Raw genomic sequence first — 20,671 nt, 5'->3', positions numbered from 1 at the left:
ATCAAATTGAACACTCGAGCAATCTGAACTCTTTTTTCTTTCATCGTAGCTCAGTTTTGTACTTGGATCAGCAGAGGGCGGCATAAAACGTGAAATTCATTTCGCGAAGATTGTTGAAAAAACGAAGGGAGGTTGGAAAATTAGGTCTTGAAATCGTAAACGAAATACAGCGTTCGTAGGTATCTAAATAAGATCTCTAATTCGTGTAATGCTTGTTGCGAGTTGTGTAATAGCTGGAATTCTGGAATAGGGTATTTTGCGTATGGATTATGCTTGCATGACTTGCGAACGTTTCGACGAAATTAGATTTATCCTGTATTTTTAGGAATAATTATTTCGTTTCGTATATATTCGTGCATTGTTGGGTTTACAAATGTGATGTTACGAAGATATATATTTTTCTATACTGGTGTGTGTATTCTCCTTTCAATTTTTGACAGAAGATATTCGTTTCTACAGTTTTCGATAAATCCATTGGCTATGAAAAATTACAGAAACAGTGAAAGTTTGACGATGTTACTTAGAGTATTATTTATCAAAACTAATCACGTGTTTCCTGAATTTAAACGCATTTATTAAAACAAGACAAGTTCGTCTGAATTTGTTCGCTCAATTCTCTTCTTGCAGTTCTCTGGATTTCGCAGTTCATAGTACGTAAAAAAACAATGAAAAACTACATAACTATTGTCTTCATTAGCTTCATTAAAACACATAGAATTATCTGTTCGATGAACGGCAGGAAATATATATGTAAAAAGTTTTTATTCCTCAGATATTACAGTCGGATAATAATGTCTCCGAAAAAAAAAGAGAATAAATGATCAGTACAATTTTGCACAAAATAGTAGATACGATCGTCGATCGATTGTTAACATTTCTAGCCATTTATTCATTTCCGTTTTTCTCGTAGGTTTACCAGAAAAAAGACAAAAAAAAAAAAAAAAAAATGAAAAAGTATATTTCATAGTAAATGAAAAATTATTAATGTTATATTGGACAATGAAAATATCTTTTCCCTTTTTAACGACCTATTTTCAAGTTTGATGTTCTCGAATACAATAGAATCACGGTTATTGGGACATCGATTAACGAAAAACGGTTTATAGATATCTTCTCGTGAAACCTTGAATTGAAACTGAAATTGTCACATGTTTATCTATAACTACCAACGACCTTTCATACGAAGAAAAAGTTATCATTTTGTCTAAATCCTGATTACTTGAACAGCGAAATTATGAATTCGAAATTAATTCAGATGATTAAGCTTTCACCTGTACGATTCTACCGAATAATAACATTTACTTCGTTATACCTTTTTCCATCTGTGGACAAGACTGCTTGAAAAAGATTCATCGCTTCATTCTTTATCATTCTACGACACAAAAAAAAAAAAAAAAAAATCGTTTGGGAATATCTTCAACGATCGATTCTAAATTTGTTGATATTTTAACCTCTTGCGCTGGAACGACGTGCTATCAAGAATTTTTTGTCCCAAATTGCAGCAATTTTCTCAGTTTCAAGTACATTCAAACGTAACCCAGGCAAAATAGATAAGTTTGTTACATCTTAATAATTTCTATCCAGTGATGTCACACCGACGAGTTCAAAAAGAAAAGCGACGAATTAATTGCGTACGGTCCGGTCACTCGTTATGGTCCGCGAACCAGCTGCCGGCTAGGGCGTTGTCTTTTCAGACACGAACGCTACCGTTTGTGTTCGCGTACTATAGAGAAATAAAAAGAAATTCGTTAATAATATCATCCAATTATTTAATTACTTACTGATCGATAAGAAATTTATCAGAAAAACGAAAGCGGAAGAAATGTTTATGGTACAACAAAGAATAATCTTCATTTCTATTTTGACGAGAAATCTCTAAAAATGTAAATTTAAAAAGTTTAAAGTACCACGAAAGTCGAATTTATTAATACGATGCAAACTCTCGACGATGAAAATTTCATATTATTATTACACAAGAATTTATTATCATATCTATTTATAATCGAAGTTATTTCAATCTCGTCTGCCAGGAAAACATGCATTCATCCAAAATTAACAGATTGCTCTAAAATCTTGTACGCTAGTGTATTCATCACCCAAACAAGCGTCACAATGTTTCGATATACAACTGCAACACAATACACAATTCCCACAATTCCTCTTTTTTCGATTTACGCGCGACGCCGCGAGATCGAACAAAAGACAAGCAAGCCAGCAGTCTTAATCTGCTTGAAGCGGCGCGGCAGGCAGCGTCGCAAATCTATCGGCGGGAAATTCAGCAAAGAAAAAGAAAAGAAAAAAAAAAGAAAAAAAGGAGAAGAGAGAAAAAGAATAAAACGAAAACGAAAACGCAGTCGTACAAAGAGCGCGGTTTAAGCGCGTCAGGTTCCGTCGAGGGTTCCGAAGAAATCTCGAAGATAGGGTTCACGGTGGATTTACGGCGTGACGGTCGCCGGCGGAGCGTGATATTTGCACCTTTAAAACGGGTAATCCACGGGTTCTCCGCGATGCTGATTACTTGGCCGTGCCGCGGGAGAATCGGGAGGGTTTTCTTGGCTGCTCGAGCGGCGCTCCAGATTGCGCGCATTTCGCGATATTAGAGGAGAAGTAATGGCACTGAGTGGTAACGCGGGGGCCTCCCCCTCAGAAACTACCGGCGCGCGGGAAGAGGCTGGATCAACAGCTCGAAAGATGAGAAGAAGTGGTTAACGTGCAGCTTAAACCCTCCCCGAGCCACGTAATGAATAACAACGGCATGAAGTGTTTGCCACGGGCAACAGCCAAGAACTTCCTCGAGCAAACTCTTTTCTCTGTTTACAACGTTTAATTCGCGTGTTTTAATCGAGGCTGGCGCCACGCCGCCATCTATCAGATAATTCAATTCGTTTGATAAACGCTCGCAATCACACGAGAACAACGAGTTCTTCCATCCGTTCTTCCTGTGTTTAGGCGGCTCGAGAAGCAGAAAGAACTGTAATTGTCGCGCGTCGTTGAATGGAAAGTAGGAGAAAATCGGGCAAGGCAAGAAAGAAAAATTCACGCAAGGCTAAATTTCTTAACTGGACCAAACTTTTTGGAAAACGTTGTTTGGTTCGTCGTGAGATAAAATTTTCTGCCCTGGAGATATATAAAGTAGGTAATTTGATTACACGATTCTCATAGTGTCAGTACGTTCTTCTATTGTACTGACTTGAGTTAATGGCTTGCGAAATTGAAGAATTATAGTTGTTGCGTATCTAAATTGAAATTTCCGGATTTCGATGAAGGCAACTGCAATAATATACAATTTTGACGAACAAGATGACGAACTTTTTTGTATTTACAGAGTTTTTAAGTATTACGATTATACTGTGACAATCTGTTAATATAGGGTGTCCATAAAGTCTCTTTGCAATTTCAAAAATTTACTACAGAGGCAATTTTGATGAGACATCGTCATCAGACTTGTTCTATGTACTCAGTGGTTATCAAGGTTTTTATCACATTGCACTTTAGATACCCTGTTGATCAATAAGATACTGTTAAATGAACCCCTTACAAAATGGCTACTCCTCGAGAGAAGGCACAGTGTGTATCATGGTTTATTGAAACCAAATCGGATCTGCAGACTCAGCGAAACTTCAGAACTAAGTATGGAAGGGATCCACCGTCACGTCCATCAATTCGTGCACGGCACAAGAAATTTATGGAGACAGGGACAGTGTTCGATAAAGGGAGGAGTGGACGACCAAGAACATCCGAGGAAAACATCGATCGTGTAAGAAATCGAGTACCGTCTTGATGTGCTTCGAGCAACTAATGGTGCTCGTATAGAGGTGTATTAAATGAGGCAAAAAAGCAAAAGAAAAAAACTTAAATACATACGTCTCATTTTGTAATAATTTCCACTCATCTGTCTTTTCATTTTCCCTTGTGATAAATTTTTGAAATTGTAAAGAGACTTTATGGATACCTTGTGTGTTCTATATGTCTTCTCGTAATATAAGATCTTTCCTCGATTGCACAATACGAGTACAAGAAACTGAGAAAATATAACTATACCGCGCGTCGGTTACATGAAATATTTTAGCTTCAGATATTCTAACTGGGCCAATTGTGACGGTATAAAATGCTTTCGTATTTCTGTATTGTACAGGCTGCATGAATGAAGTGTTCGAAACGCGAACGGTGCGTTTTCACTACGGCGCGATGCACAGAGTGATTCGTTTAACAATACGCTCTGCGCTTTGATCTCGCGGTGTGTGTGAAATTCTTCTCGATGTTGGCCAGATAATATACACGTATGAGTCGGGTGAATTGAAAAACTACGATTCCCTCGCGCCAATCGTCGAATTTCTGTTTCGGTTCATAGAATAATTGATTTTATACTTATGATTCATAGAATAATTCGTTTAATGTCCTCCTAGGCGATAATATGGCTAATGTAATTCAGAAAACTGAGTAATTATTGCTCATCGATCGTTGAAATATTTCGCGACACTTTAATGGGACAGTTTTTTACTTCGGCGTATAAGAGAACGATTGTTTTTGTATTGTACGAACTATACACGGATGGATCGTGTTCAAAGCAGCATGCTCGTGGCCTGAATAAGGTTTTCGGTCCCTTTTACGAAGATTGTAAACAAGCAATGCGGAAATAAACTTCAAAAGATCGTGGACATGTATATGTTAAGCACATATATTATAAATATACATTAGACACGCGAACAAGAATAAAAAAACAAGCTTCTGTCACTGGGTTCCTTCGTGTTCGTCAATAAAAGTGCATGTATAGAAAGGTTGTAACGTAATTTGGCAAGTGAGAAAAATACAATTACAACAATTTTAACACTATGGATGTTTCTCTACTTTATGATACTTGAACTGTTTGTAGGTTCGAGATACAGTCACACAAATTTATCCAACCGCGCCGCGACACAAAAGACGAAAACAGTTCAGAATGACTAATTTATCGAATCGTTTCTTTGCTCGAAACATTTCTCTACCATTTTTATGTTTCATCAGAAACGAAGAGTATTTTCAATCTACCGTGGACAATAATTTTACTAATTAAATTATCGATACTGGCCTGGTTAGGTATGAAATTCACGATGCCATGCACAACTGACAGTTCGTTCGAACGTTTCTCGTGCAATATTGCAAACAAAGGAATGCACCGGCGGTGTTCATTGTAAAATTGAGATCAAAGAGTTATTCTACAGGATAACGTTCTCGTGCCTGTCCCGATAAAAAGTAAAAGTACAGAGGAAAAAAAAAAAAAAAAAAAGAAAGGAAAACCCAATAATCTCGGCATGGAGAAACGTGGACAAGGTATCGCGAGCGTTATTCGAACCGCACCGTGAAAGAATCGTTGTTACCTGCAATTATGCAGAAATACACGGACATTTAATAAATATTTTTTCCCGTTGAGATACTCCGCCTTTGGCGAGTCGTGGCTCGATGCTTCAAAGAACGGATGCTTTGTGCAATTTTAATGGTTCATTTCGTATGTGAGAGGCATAACGTAATATTTACACGGCGCGGCGTGGCCGTGCATGCAATGAAATCAGTCCGACGGTTTCGCGCTTTTGCGCGCTTTATACTCGCAGATAAAGATACTGACGAAACGGAGAATGGACTCGCGAAGCGTGCACCTCCTGGAAAGTTGCGAGCTCCTTTACCAAATGGGGTTGCACGGGGTAAGAAATTCCGCTAACTTAAGATCATTTTAACTCTCGTGTGTAAAATTCAGCGAGGCGTTGCCACGTAAAAGAAATTTTCACGCGCGGCTTGCTCGCCGGCTGTTTCGGGTGGGAAACGTATCAGAACTAAGAACCGGCGGTGTAATTGCAGAGAAAATATGTTTACGTTGTCAATTTACCTTGTAGAAAATTTCCTCGCCAACAATTCCAAATACGTATACTTTTGGAAATACACCGGCAAGTAATTCCGGGCTTATAATGATGTGGAGTAGCTTCAGTCATTCTTAATATAAAACTACAGTGGGCGTAAAAAGTATTCGTACAGTGATTAATAATGGTCACGACTAAAATGCTGAATAATAATATTTATTGAACAATATTTTTTAAACAAACATGAACGGGGAAACAAAATTCATATTGTTTACATAAATATCAAAGAAAAATGAACAAAACGACAGAAATGAACGCGTAATAAGTATTCGTACAGTTCTATTGTCATTATCAAGTGTGCAAGTAATTGGAACATTTATAATAAGAGGCAACAAATAATTGTAAAATTAATATTTATAATTAGTATGTGGTTTAGGGGATTAGGGTTTCCCTTTGATTTGCAACTAGCCTTTTAGATATTGAATTAACCAAATTAGATATGATTTTATTAATGATATCATTCCATTCGTTTGATTAAAGCATTTTTTAAGTCTGTTCTAGATGAAATTGCATGTTTTTGAATTATCTTCGCGAATGTATCCTCACGAATCTTGTAGTTAATACTTTTATAGTTAAAGTGTTGTAAAATAAAGTCATAGTAACAAAATAGATGTTGCTCGCGAAAGCTATTCGAAAGATTTTCATCTTTCACCAATATATTATGTATGCAATAAAACATTTCGAGATTTCATTAACATTTTAATGAAGCACGAGTCGTACGATTATGTCAATAAAATTTCAATCAATCTGAAAATGTATGTAGGAGTTACGAAATACTTATTGCAAATATATTCACTTTAATATATATATATGTATAATTATAATTTTAACATATATATATATTATATAATATAATTTATTATATATATATATTACTTATATATATAATTATAATTTTATCATATATATATATTATATAATATATTTTATTATATATATTATATATATTATTAATAATAATATATATATTATTTCATAAAAATCTCGAGTAGTAATGATAGTAATGGCAGTATGTGAAATGATTGTTCGAATAATGATATGTTTTTTAATATCCTCTGAATAAAACAATCTTGCCGTTTTATTTTTATAATTGTGCCATAACATTCAATTGTGTGCACATCACGTAAAATGAATTCAGAAATTTATATTGAAATTTTAAACGTATGAATTACAATACCATCAACGATTATGATACATATTAATCAATTTTCAATTTTATCCGATATAATCTTTTCATTCGTTGCTTCAAACAATTCAGTTTTTAATCGAAGTAAACGAAGGATTGAAGTAATTAACCGATACATTATCGTGCTAAAAGTTTAATAAATAAAAAAATACTTTATCGCTAATTTATTTAATAATTTCTCTGGTTCGATATAATTATTTCATACGCTGTAGACGATATTCGTGGTATGCATAAAAATATATAAAATTGCACAAAACTCTGTAATATTCATAATATATATTTTAATAATTATTTAAATTATAATATACATAATATATAATAATTATATAATAATACAATAATTACAATATATTATAATATATTATTTAATTTATAATATGTAGTTTAATAATTATTTAATAATAGTAATAATTAAAATATATAAAATTGCACAAAACTCTGTATTCGTGATATATATTTTAATAATTATTTAAATTATAATATACATAATATATAATAATTATATAATAATATAATAATTACAATATATTATAATATATTATTTAATTTATAATATGTAGTTTAATAATTATTTAATAATAGTAATAATTAAAATATATAAAATTGCACAAAACTCTGTATTCATGATATATATTTTAATAATTATTTAAATTATACTATACATAATATATAATAATTATATAATAATATAATAATTACAATATATTATAATATATTATTTAATTTATAATATATAGTTTAATAATTGTTTAATAATAGTAATAATTAAAAATCGTACAAAGCTCCGTGGCAAGCGATAGAAGCATAGTAAACCGTGTTAGTAACCGCGCCCGTCTGGAAGTGTTAATTTCCCAACGAATATTTTAATGAGTAAAGTTGACGATTCAGTTGTATTATTTTAAAGGAATCTGCACGTGAATTGGAAACAAGTGCTTGAACACGATTCTACAAATTTTGCTGATAAACCGATGAGAGGCGGCAGGTGAGTCGCGCGCCGCCGCTTCGAAACTCAAAGCCAAGTTTCTTTAACGATGGAACCAATGAAAGCGGTCCCCGTTAGCATTATAATCTGCTTGTGAGTGCAGTTGAGCAACAATACACTGCCGAATCTTTTCCTGTCCATGAGTGTCTATGTAGTGAATTTTCTCGATAGCAACGAAAACCACTTTATACTTTGGAAGTTCCGACAAAGGCGGAGAAGGAGAAGCTCATTTCACCGGGATCAATCGATTTCCCCTTTTGTCAAATAATATGTTATTAATGTAATCTCCGATCTGCTTGTTTCCTTTTCTTCCTCTTTTTTTATTATTACAAATTTTTATTATTTGTTTTCGTTTAATACTGTACATCGTGGATGAATGTTTGTGATTTTTCCTCGCTTTAAAAACTTTGCCTAAAATTTTCAGAATATACTTAATGATTAGACTATTTTCTCAGATGTTTACGCTAATTATGTTAATCTCGTATTTTTACTAAATACTGCAAGGAGCGTTGTATCTTATTTATTTGATGTTATTAGTATTTATACTTTGAATGCTTTGTATGCTTTTCCGTATTACTTGCGTTGCATGCAGTTTTTATAAATGCATGATAATCATGCAGTTGGAAGCTTTACCTCTTTACTTCTTTTACGGAGAATTCAAAATTAATTAATTACCGAGAATCTCTTGTAATTTATCCTATAATCCAATGATACTATCTAAGGGTTAACCAAAATTCTGTTTGGTCACAGTATTAGTTAGCCGTAGCTATTGCTTCCAATTTAAAATCCAAAATTACGAAGTTATTTATATATAAAGCATATAAAATTAATAACAATATAATTATAATATTATATATAAAATTATATATATATATATAATTTATTATTATATATATAATTTAACTAGTACCTTAGTAATGCTGTATTCACGAACAGCAAAGTATAACTATAAAATTATATATATATATATAATTTTTTTTTCAGTTACACTTTATTATTATATATATATATATTTTTAGTTATACATTATTACATATATATAATATTTTTATAATTATACTTTGCTATTCACGAACAGCAAATTATAACTATAAAATTATATATATATAATTTATTATTATATATATACTTTTTTTTTTAGTTATACTTTATTATATATATATTTTTAGTTATACATTATATATATATATATATATATATATATGTATAATTTTAATTATACATTATTACATATATATAATATTTTTATAGTTATACTTTGCTATTCACGAACAGCAAAGTATAACTATAAAATTATATATATATATATATATATATAAAATTTATTATTATATATATAATTTAACTAGTACCTTGGTAATGCTGTATTTACGAGCAGCAAAGTAATAAGTATTTACCACGTAGAACATCCAAATTATATCGTTTCGAATCAACAAAAACAGCGGTAAGGTAAGAAGCCTCGATCTCATGGGATCGTTATCCCAGTTTCGTTGCACCGACGATTTATTATTATTAATCTCGGCTGCAACGAGGTGCTACCGGAGGATCCCGGTTCACATCTCGCCGCGTAAACCGCGTGCAACTTTCGTTTGTCCGGCACGATGCCAAAGTGACGTAAACGGCACGAGGGAGATGAAGTTCCGTAAGTAGCTGGTCAATCGTAACCAAGCACGCCGACTTATATTTTCGTATGTTTCGTGTGTTCCGAAGAGGTAAGCAGAGGGAGCGAACAGAAGGCACGCAGAGTTATATCGCCGCAGATGGGATGCAAGGGACCGCCGCATCTCGAGAATACCAATTTGATTTCGCCGGGAACGGCGGAAACGGAGCCGGAAAGCTCGTAAAGTATACACCCAACGTGCCCAACGAACCTTACGTCTTGTCGCTGCGGACTAACCGGACCAACCGGAAGTACTGTCCGCCGCGAAAGGGTCGAGCCAGTGGCGAGGGTGCTTAAGGAACGAACGACGAAGCGTCCCGAAGTTCTTTCTCGGACCACTGATGGTGGTCGTAAGAAGGATCGTGGACGTTGCTCGTTTCTTTTCTGTTTTTTTTCTGTTTTTTTTTTTTTTCTTTCTTTCTTTTCTCTTGTCTCGGCACGAGCATTTCCGCTCGGCACTCGGTAACGAATGCTGACCTTATTTACCGGCTCGCGCAACTTCTCCCTGTCCAGCGAATAATATCCCGCAGTTGATAATTTAGCAACTTCTGCTGCACATTGGCCGCGTTGGTTGTAATTCGAGAGTAATTAGTGGAGAGTTGCCTCGGTTTCGAACGGTACGAGTTTGATTATTATTATTGTCGTGCACGTGTGCGAGCGTTTCGGATATTTGAACCGATCAATTTCGCTGTTCTTTGTTTTTTTTTTTTTTCTTCTCTCCTCTTTCGTTTCGCGACGAGACGATCGAGACGATAGATTTAAGACGGTTTGGTCGAAGTTCCGAATGAACAAGGATTTTTGGTATTATTTAGAGGATCGTGGTAATTTGTTTCTAAGAATGGAAATTTGGACAATAAATTCGTGTTGCACTTTCATCTTCCTTCAGACAAGTTTAAGATTAATATATTAATCTTAATCTTAGCAATTTATTAATATGTAATATATGAATCTTCGTTCATTTGACATAATTAAAATCAGTAAAAATGAGACTAGATAATCTATTACGTATTGAAAATGTAAGATAGTAAATATAATATTAAGTATAACTTTATTAAATATAATATTAACATTATATTTAATATATATTTATTACCTTATATCGTATAATATTATAATTATAATATTATATTATATATATATTATAATTATAATATTATATTATATATATTATAATTATAATATTATATTATATATATTATAATTATAATATTACTATTTATATTATATTATATATATATTATAATTATAATATTATATTATATAATTAAATATAATATTAAAATTATATTTAATTATATTTAATATATATTTACTACCTTATATTATAATTATAATATTATATTATATAATTAAATATAATATTAACATTATATTTAATTATATTTAATATATATTTACTACCTTATGTTATAATTATAATATTATATTATATAATTAAATATAATATTAAATATGAACGTAGAAATATAAATACAGATATGTAAATATAGCTATTTTCACGTAATGATCAAGTAATTTTATTTCGTGAACACATATTTCAATGAAATTAGTGCGGATGATGTATATTTCATCTCTGTACGAATAGTGATCTCAGTTCCTCGAGAAAAACGTACAATCGCAATTTCTGCCGAGTCAATTTGCATAGGATGTTCCAAACAAACCGCATTCCGCTTCATTAACAAACGTTGACTCATCGTATTCGTTGAGGGGAAAATCACTCGGAATTCTCCGTCTCCATAACATTCGTATTTCCGGCCTTTGAAAATGTGCGTGACAAACGAACACTCTGAATTAATTTTATTTAGTTGAATCATATCGTCTGCGGTCATACAGTCATTTGTAAATTCGGAGGGAGACCGATTTTAAATAATTTGTTTCGCGTGTTGTTATTTATTCAACGACACTGGTAAATGTTTCATTAATAATTGCGCTCTGCCCCCTAGTCATAACAAATCACTAGCGCTGCATTATATGGCTGCTGCTGCGGCATAAAATTCTGTATCTCGAATTTTATTTTAAATTTAAAGCCATAAAAATTACGTTAACCTTTCCACTCCTTTATTATTGTACGTTTATTCGTTAAATTTATCACTTAAAATTATTAAAATCACCTAAAATTATTATTCCTTCTCACAAATCAAATTCTCCTAGTGCGAAATCACTTCATCTTTCTCTCTCTCTCTCTTTCTCATTTTTAAATCGTTTCACAATACGACTTGACCTTTATTGTCAAGGAACAACGCGTATGACGTTGTTAACTTCGTAAATGATGCGTGACAAATGTTCCCTCTGCACAGACATAAGTTCTGCCGCGTCGTTCGTTAAACAGGGAAATTCCCCGTTCGTACAAATAACATCTGAGAAATTAGGTCAGTGATCCGAGGGGATCACGCGACTGGACCTCCTCCAGTCGCGTCCATTTTCCATCGAAAGTTCAATTTAAACGTTGCCTGAGCGCAGCTAGAACCGCACTTGCAACCGTCCCGCTGAAACTCATTACACGCAGTGAACAGAGGTAAGTCATTTGCATTAGCGAAACAGAAGATCGGTTTGCAGTTTAACACGATTGGTTTGCAGGTTGTCGTGTCGATCGAGCGTTTTCTTTTTTTTTTTTTTAATTTTTTTTATTTGTTTTCTCCTTTTTCGAATCGTCCCGTTCGATGCTCGAGTCTTTTAATTACAAGCATTTCGCGTTATTTCATTTTCCCGGCTGGATTAAATTTTAATTTAGCTACGTCTCTCGATCGATCGCCCCGATTTGATTTGTAACTTTTGTGGTGGGGGTTGAAGACCAGTGCCCGTGAATTTTTGCTCCCGCGTTCAAAGAGACTGAAAAGGAACTAGGAGAAACGCTTTCCCTATATCACGATTTTCTTTCGCTTCGCGAGCGAAATTTCATATTTTTTTTAATTTTCAGCATCTATGTTTCATTATTCCCGACGTTACTCGCGACACAACGAATTTCACGTTGGAATTTTCTGTTTATAATCAAAATAATTGTCACACGGCTGTGTCGGCGCAATTGTACGAATATCGATTTCGTAGTGAGCTTTCACGTTCATTTTTATTATATTTCATCAGATGCTTATTGCACGCGAGTTTGTTGCTTGTAGATTTGTTGTTCTCTATCAAGCTCTTGATTTTTTAAGCATTTCAGAGATCGCGCAGCATAGTGTACAAAAGAGAACGTTATATAATCAACAGCAGTTTAAAATAATTTTCACGTATTTTCTAGAAATATATACGTGTATATGTAGTACTGATGATAACTCGAAATTTAATTAAACTACGTATACGTATACGTTTTCTTATAATTTTTAAAAAATTGACTTGTTTCTACTTCCTTTGTAAACGTTGCAATGTCAGTTCACGATTCTTATTTCTTGAAATGAATTTACTTCTGATATTTAACAATAATTAAGAACCAAATAATTAATTAAAATTTTATTTTAATAGAACGAGCACGTTCAGAAAATCATAACAAAATAGTTATCGTATCGTTTAAACAAAGTAAAGTAAATGCAAGTGGAAGAAGAAATCTTGCAATATATAAATTTATTTTCTTATTGCCACTGAAGTTTATAAGTGATGTATTAAGATGTTATGAAAAGATACCGACTTTTATGGCAAGGATGATTGATGCAAAGGAAGGCAATCTACAAGAAGTGTTCTCTAACTTTTAAACGTGCTGCAATAGGTATAACTCAGGAATAAATACTTTGTTTTATTATTTTTATTATGGTTCTGGTATTTTACTTTTATTTCATTTACTAGAAAGCTCGTTCATTTTTCTATTTTATAAAATAAATCTATATGTTTATTATATAGAACACTTTGAAACATCATTAACATAGTGATGAGATTCAACTGTATCAATAAACCTCAATACTCAGTTCATTCATTGTATTATTCATTTTATATCTGCAATAGCTATTCATGTTGTGTACTAATGTTTCAAATAAATATATATATATATATATATATATATATATATATATGTTTGCAATGAATTTGCAACTTTGCAACTTCTATATACATTTTTCGATTAGTTTCAAATTTCATAAATATAAACATAATAGTCGACCATCCATTAACGAAATTTCAAAATGTTTTGTATGACATACATACATGTACAAGTTTCCTATAACAAATGTTTAAATGTTCATATTTTCGTGAATATATATTGTATATATTTTCAAAATCTCAAATTTTACCAATACGATCGTAATAATTACCAATTACTATAGTCAACGAAATTTTAAAATGTTTTATATAACACAACATATACACATATATATACACAACTTTCCTGCGATAGGTGTTCAATTATTTTCGCGAGGACTTTTAGTACATTTAGTATATTTTTACTTTAGTATATTTTTTAAATTTGAAAATTTAAATTTCTCACCATTACGATCGTAATAATCATCAATCACTATAGTCAATGAAATTTTAAAATGTTTTATATAACACAACATACACACACATATATATACAACTTTCCTGTGATAGGTGTTTAATTATTTTCGCGAGGAACTTTCTAGTACATTTCTTAAATTTGAAAATTTAAATTTCTCACCATTACGATCGTAACGATCATCAATAAAATTTCAAAGTATTTTCCTCCTTCTGTAGTTGGCGTTCGAATACCTTTCCGAGTCATTGTAAACCACCAAATCGGTAAAACCTTACTCGACTCGCGTATAATTTATGCTTCAATTAAAAGCGGCAAGAGGATACCGATCGTCGAGCGGAGCGCGATTTATCAGAATGCAATAATTTCCTGCAATCTGATAATAGTTCGAACGGTGTATGTTTACGCTGCCAAATTTGACTTAATCGCGTTTAATTAAAGTGCCTTTCCCCCGCGCAACGTCGATAATTTGATGACTCAATGGAAAATGTTTTCACGGTTCAATTATTGGATTCCATCCGTAGTTCTGCTTACGGGCACACACTTGCTAGCATTCGATATACAACTTCATAGACGAAATTTAACCCCTACGATTACATTGTTGTAATTTCTTTCGAATGTTCTCCGCGATTCGTTAGATTTCAAAGAGAAGATATTTTCAAGCAGAATTTTCAATATTTTACATGTTTTTAGTAAACTCGAGGAGACAGACTGCAATTTAACAATAAATTTATTTTAAATTATTATTTATTATTAATTTATTATTAATTTATTATTATTATTCTATTATTATTACTATCAATGTTTTTTAAATTGATTATACATACGTACATTCCATTTTAAAAGTCTTGGAATACTTTATTCTAATATTATTTTAATATTCAGCAAATATCGTAGAGAAATTTGTTATAAAAATAAATCGACAATCTTGTAATCTGTGATAAATATGATATGACATGATGATAAAGATGAAAACTATCCTTTTAAGATTTTTAAACAGCAAGCGTGCAACATTTGTGTGTAACTGCTAACCTGATATTTTACATTTCAGTTAATAAAGATTGTAATTCAATTTTGTTTAAATTTGCTCCGATTTTATTGAAAATGTATAAAACATTGGAGATTCTGTGTGACTTTTGATTCAACGTCCAGTGGTTCGTAGTATAAAAACGTCATCGTATCATTTTAGACAACTTATTTGTAACTGTTACAATAACTCGTGTCTTTGTTACTTTCGAAGCGAAATCGAGGAGAGAAATTCGAGAAATTTCTGCGTGACATTTTTATTTTACGTGGATGAAAGATAACGATCGAAACACTCGAATCGATGGTAACGAAAACAATTGAAACAGTTTCTCGGTCGACGCAACAATAACTACGTATACGTAGGAATAAAAGCTCCGGTTAATATATTTCCCTTTTTCAAGAGAATATTACACAGAAAGTCGGTCGGTAGAATTTGAAAATGTTTTCGCAATTCGTAATGATATTGAATTAAATAGTCAATATGATTACTGTGAAATGCGAACCACTTGGAAAAATAATTGACTATAGAAAATAAGTTACCGTGAATGGAGTTTTTAATTTAGTTATTGCTGTTAAACAAACAAAATGTACTTATACATGAATTTTCCACCAAGAATTATTTTCTTCCTGTGTTGCTTTTTTCTTCAAAAGACAGAATTGAAATCGCTTGAGGCTTTAAATTCATAAAATCTTTTTGCAAGGACCAGTCTGATAAATTTTGTCTTTTATCCCTTATATTTCAGCTTTTCTACTTTGTATTAAACTTCAAATCCATTATGTCTGCTTTCCACAAATGCAAGGGAAAATAAAAGATAGTTTCTCTCAAAAAATTTAGCCCTAAAAAGTTATACGTATATACAGATATGTATGTACCTATATATAGAAAATAGATTTATAGAAAATCTGAATTGCAAAAATTTCCGAAATTTACATGATATAAAGAAATACAAAAAATATCTAAAATCATTAATGTTAAAGTAAAATAGTATTTTGATGTCTTCTTAGTTGTAAAAATGCAGAATCCATAGTCCAATAATTATAAACATTATTGACACCAATAACCTCATTTATCATACAATATATTTATACCACTAATTTTTTCCACCTATTTACTTTATAACATTCACACATTCTGTTCGTTCTTCTCAACAATTTATATTTAAAAAATTATATTTAAAAATTTATATTTAAAACAACGTGCATGTCGCATGCCCATATAAGCGACGTGAACCGAAAAAAAAAAAAGAAAAAAAAGGAAAGGGTAAAGAGAGCGCAACATGGAACAAGTTTACGACTGTACACACGTTTACGAACTATAAAACAAGTTTTCATACTTCGTGCAACATTATTCTGTGTGCTATACAAACATCAAACTTGACGCGGCCAGTTTTTCCACACAAAGTTTTGAAAATTTGTCGGCTGATCGAATTAATCTGGAAAGATTGTGGTGTATGTTTATATGGTAAAAATGAAACAGGTGGAGAGAAATGATGACATGAGAGCTAAAAGAATTAAAACAATGGTGAAAAGAAGGATGAAAAGGCATATACGTTGATTTCATTTCAGAGAAGAGATGCAAATTACATCAGTAAGTCTTGATTATTTAGTCAGACTATATTTAATATTTATCATATGCTATAAGATGGCTGTTTATACTGTGCACTAATTTTTTTACTAAACATATGAAATGAAATGTATATAGTGTATAATAATGGATAGGTATCTTGTTAATGATATGAAATACATAAATATCTTGTAATTTCCATATACTATTGCTCGTGAAAGTATTCGAATGCTTAGAGAAAATTTTTGGGTACATTATGCGCGTTAAAATATTTTGAGTATGAAACGTTTTGAACGTTTTGAAATGTCACATATACTGTGGTGAGATCTAATTATTATAAATAGTTGTGTTCATCATATTTAAAATTAATCTAAAAACATATATAAAAATTACGAGGTATTCAATAAAAGTATCAAAGATATTACAGAAATATTTAAATAAAGAATTAACCATTATATTCAGTGAAACATTTCAATTTACAATATAAATAAATATTTCTGAACGTTTATATCTACTTTCAGATTAATTTTAAATTTCCTCAATACAATCCACAACAATCATCTTCATCGTGTTTATGAAATTTCAAAATGTCTTATTTAGAAAGAAACAAGTTGTGCAAATTCAATGAGGGGGGGGGGGGGATGACAATGTTTCTACACCAAGTAATGTACCTATCACACATTCTATAAATGTAATACATTATATCTATTGTACAATTACTATGGATACGTCAAATCATACAAAATATGTATAATTGTATACTCAATTAAATATAATATTATAATATTATTAAATTAATATTAATATTAGTATTAATATTAAATATAATATTATAGTATTATTTAATTAATATTAATATTAGTATTAATATTAAATATAATATTATAGTATTATTAAATTAATATTAATATTAGTATTAATGTTAAATATAATATTATAGTATTACTAAATTAATATTAATATGAGTATTAATATTAAATATAATATTATAGTATTACTAAATTAATATTAATATTAGTATTAATATTAAATATAATATTACAGTATTACTAAATTAATATTAATATTAGTATTAATATTAAATATAATATTACAGTATTATTAAATTAATATAATTAATAAATATTAGTATTAATATTAAATATAATATTAAATATAATACAGATATTAATGTATTTCATATAGATATAGTCTTCAATGGAGGCCATCCTTTTATGGCGAATGTGGCAAGAATGAAACAGATGAGGGAAAAAGTGTCGATACGAGGGCTAAAGGAATTAAAAGAACGATAGGAGGAAGAGAGGGTGGGGCGAGCATAGTGGTGAAAGGGCACATACGAGGTTTCATTTCCGAGAAGGGGATGTAAAGATTGCTGGCGTGCAACCCCCCCCCCCCCATAGATGGCGTTCCCGCAAACTCGCTACTATATTGCTCTATAATAATAAGGTGAATGCCTTGCAAATTAAGTAGACGCGAAAGACCTTTCGCTTGGCTTTACGTCCGTTTAAACAGCTGAAGCCTGATCTTTGTCGGCGATGCACGATTATTGCGATACGGCATTAAGACCATGCTCGTTTAGCCTAACTGGATTCATAGATTACGATATATAGGCACTCTGTACGTGTTGCTCTGGTAAAAATCCCGGGAAATCCCGCGTGTGCCGTTAAGTTGCGAACAGCACAATGCGTGATAGGATCAACTCTTCGATAGACTTGTTCGGATAGAAATGATTGTGTTTGACTGCCATCTAAAATTCTGAGATTTTACTTCGAGTATTTCATCCGCAAAATAAAATTACGCACGACGTTTAATGAAATTTTCGTTACGAGGGATTTTAAGATGCACTCTCCAAAGATTCAGAATAAAATTAAATTAATGTTGTATTACTAAAATTTTGTGTACATTTAATTCCATCTTCGACTTCGAAATCAATTAAAAATTCCGAAATTAAACAATGTAAAAATCTCTAGAAAGTATTAAACGGTCATAAAATTAAATTCGACTGTCAACGTGTTAAAAAATTAGTGGAAGGAAATTAGTCTGAACGATTTATTATTGTAAGATTCTCATTTTGATATGTCGATTAAATAAGAACACGTGTCAATGAAGTGAAACTGATTTCGTCATGTACGAGCGACAAATCATTCCCAAAGAGATGGGAGTAGGAATGATACAGAATCAGATTCTCACAGCATGTCACACTTGATTAAGATATTGCGAATTACATCCGCATATCGCTGTGTAACGTTCACGTGATATAATCATTATATGTAATAGCTGCTCCGGATACGACTGATAATTATGCGGGGATCGATAGAAGTTTATTTAGTTTATCACTATTTGAACAGGATGAATAGACGATTGTTAATTTCCTCGCTAACCTAAACCTGAACATGGCATACTATATAGTCTTCTTGAAATTATTAATTAAGTTGTTTTGTCGCTACGCTATAATTGATTTTATGTCAGAGCTGGACAAATTTTGTTCGAAACGAAGATATAAAATGATAATTTAAAGCAACGAATTACTTTTATTCAAAGAAAAGAAAGGCAAATCATCAAAAGTCATCAAGGAATTTTTTGAATCGAGATGAAAGATAGAAATACTCGCAACGAAGATGAGGCATACACGATAGAATTACAAACTATTCTCAATACTATGAAACGTAGAATAAGGCAAAATAGAAAATCATCTTATTTAATAGCTGAATAATGTGTTCTGCAACTAATACATTATTTTAAGACGACGTGTTAATTAAATAAAATTAATAATTAAATAATAATTAAATAATAATTTTTCCAAATATTTCATTTGAATTAAACAATCTAAGCCTCACGCAATATTTTAAGTTCTTCTTGATAAAATATCACTCTATAGAGAAACAAGTAAAGAAAAATGATATCGTACAAGTATGAATAAATCTTGGACGAAATGTAATAAATCTGATAAATATTTCTCGAACGAATGTTTACTCGTGTACACTCTTTTGTCACGTTTCCTTAATGGCAATAGATAAATATCAATAATGCAAATGAAAGCTATTCGTCACAATAAAAATGATTTACTGTCGTACAAACTCGCGTAACATCATACGATACCAGGAAAGAATTATTACGAAAAAGTTGCGAAAGAATTATTACGATTATTCATTCATTCATTCATTAAATCATTGATTATTTTAAAAATTTGAAAATTGCCAAATTACGAAAAGCATGAAGAAAGTTGTTCGCCAGGTGTTGGCTTTTTATTCGAAATTAATGAAAATAGGGAAGATTGAAGGACTACTTACCAACAACTTGGAGGTAACCAGTTTGACTCTTCATCGGGTCCGTATTGATCTGGCACATGTACCATCCCCTGTCAGATTCTTTTACTTCTCGTATATGAAGGAACCACGTGCGATGATCGCTGTGAGAAACAGCTATCCGATGGTTCTTCGTGATAACGTGACTGGCTATCGTTAATATCGTTTGGGTATCTACCCGCAGCCATGCCACCTATAACAAATTGAAAGTTCCCGTTGTAACATCCAACAAGGTAATCGTACTTCTAATTTTCAATTTAACATCGCCAACAGGCCGTGTAATATAAGCGCTTTTTACGCTTGACCTGGTTGAAAATATTATTAAAATAGGAAGATGGATCATCGGAGAACAGAATTTCCGAAATAGTGTAGAATTTCATTTCTATACTTGGCTTATATTCTGTAATTGGACAGAGAGTCTAGCGAAACAATAAGTCTAGCAGAAAGATATTGGAAATTATAATGAACTAGTGTAATACTTCATTTAAAAAAAAAGAAAAAAAAAACAATTTAAACGAGAAAACCAAACATCACGGCGCCGAGGTACACACCGCAATTGAATCATCAAGTTGCGATTGAAGTTGTAAATTTTATTCGTCGTTGCCGGTGAATTCAAGAAACTGGTAAATATTTAGACGCATCT

At 31.7% G+C, this 20,671-nt stretch overlaps 1 protein-coding gene across 2 annotated transcripts in view; it reads right to left on the bottom strand.

The window, feature by feature from the left end:
• LOC122537040 (neurotrimin-like) overlaps positions 1 to 20,215 on the bottom strand; it is a 68,862-nt gene extending 48,647 nt beyond the window's left edge. Inside the window, exon 1 of one of the 2 annotated variants that reach the window (XM_043669932.1) lies at positions 20,014 to 20,215. In XM_043669932.1, coding sequence (XP_043525867.1) covers positions 20,014 to 20,071 — 58 coding nt within the window. In that variant the 5' untranslated portion in view covers positions 20,072 to 20,215. The remainder of the gene's footprint in view (positions 1 to 20,013) is intronic. The other variant, XM_043669931.1, reaches the window with a different exon arrangement.
• Positions 20,216 to 20,671: the final 456 nt, after the last annotated feature.

The sequence above is a fragment of the Frieseomelitta varia genome, unplaced genomic scaffold (assembly GCF_011392965.1).
Source record: "Frieseomelitta varia isolate USP_RPSP 00005682 unplaced genomic scaffold, Fvar_1.2 scaffold_885, whole genome shotgun sequence".
NCBI lineage: Eukaryota > Metazoa > Arthropoda > Insecta > Hymenoptera > Apidae > Frieseomelitta > Frieseomelitta varia.
This window is presented reverse-complemented; position numbering and strand designations above follow the sequence as displayed.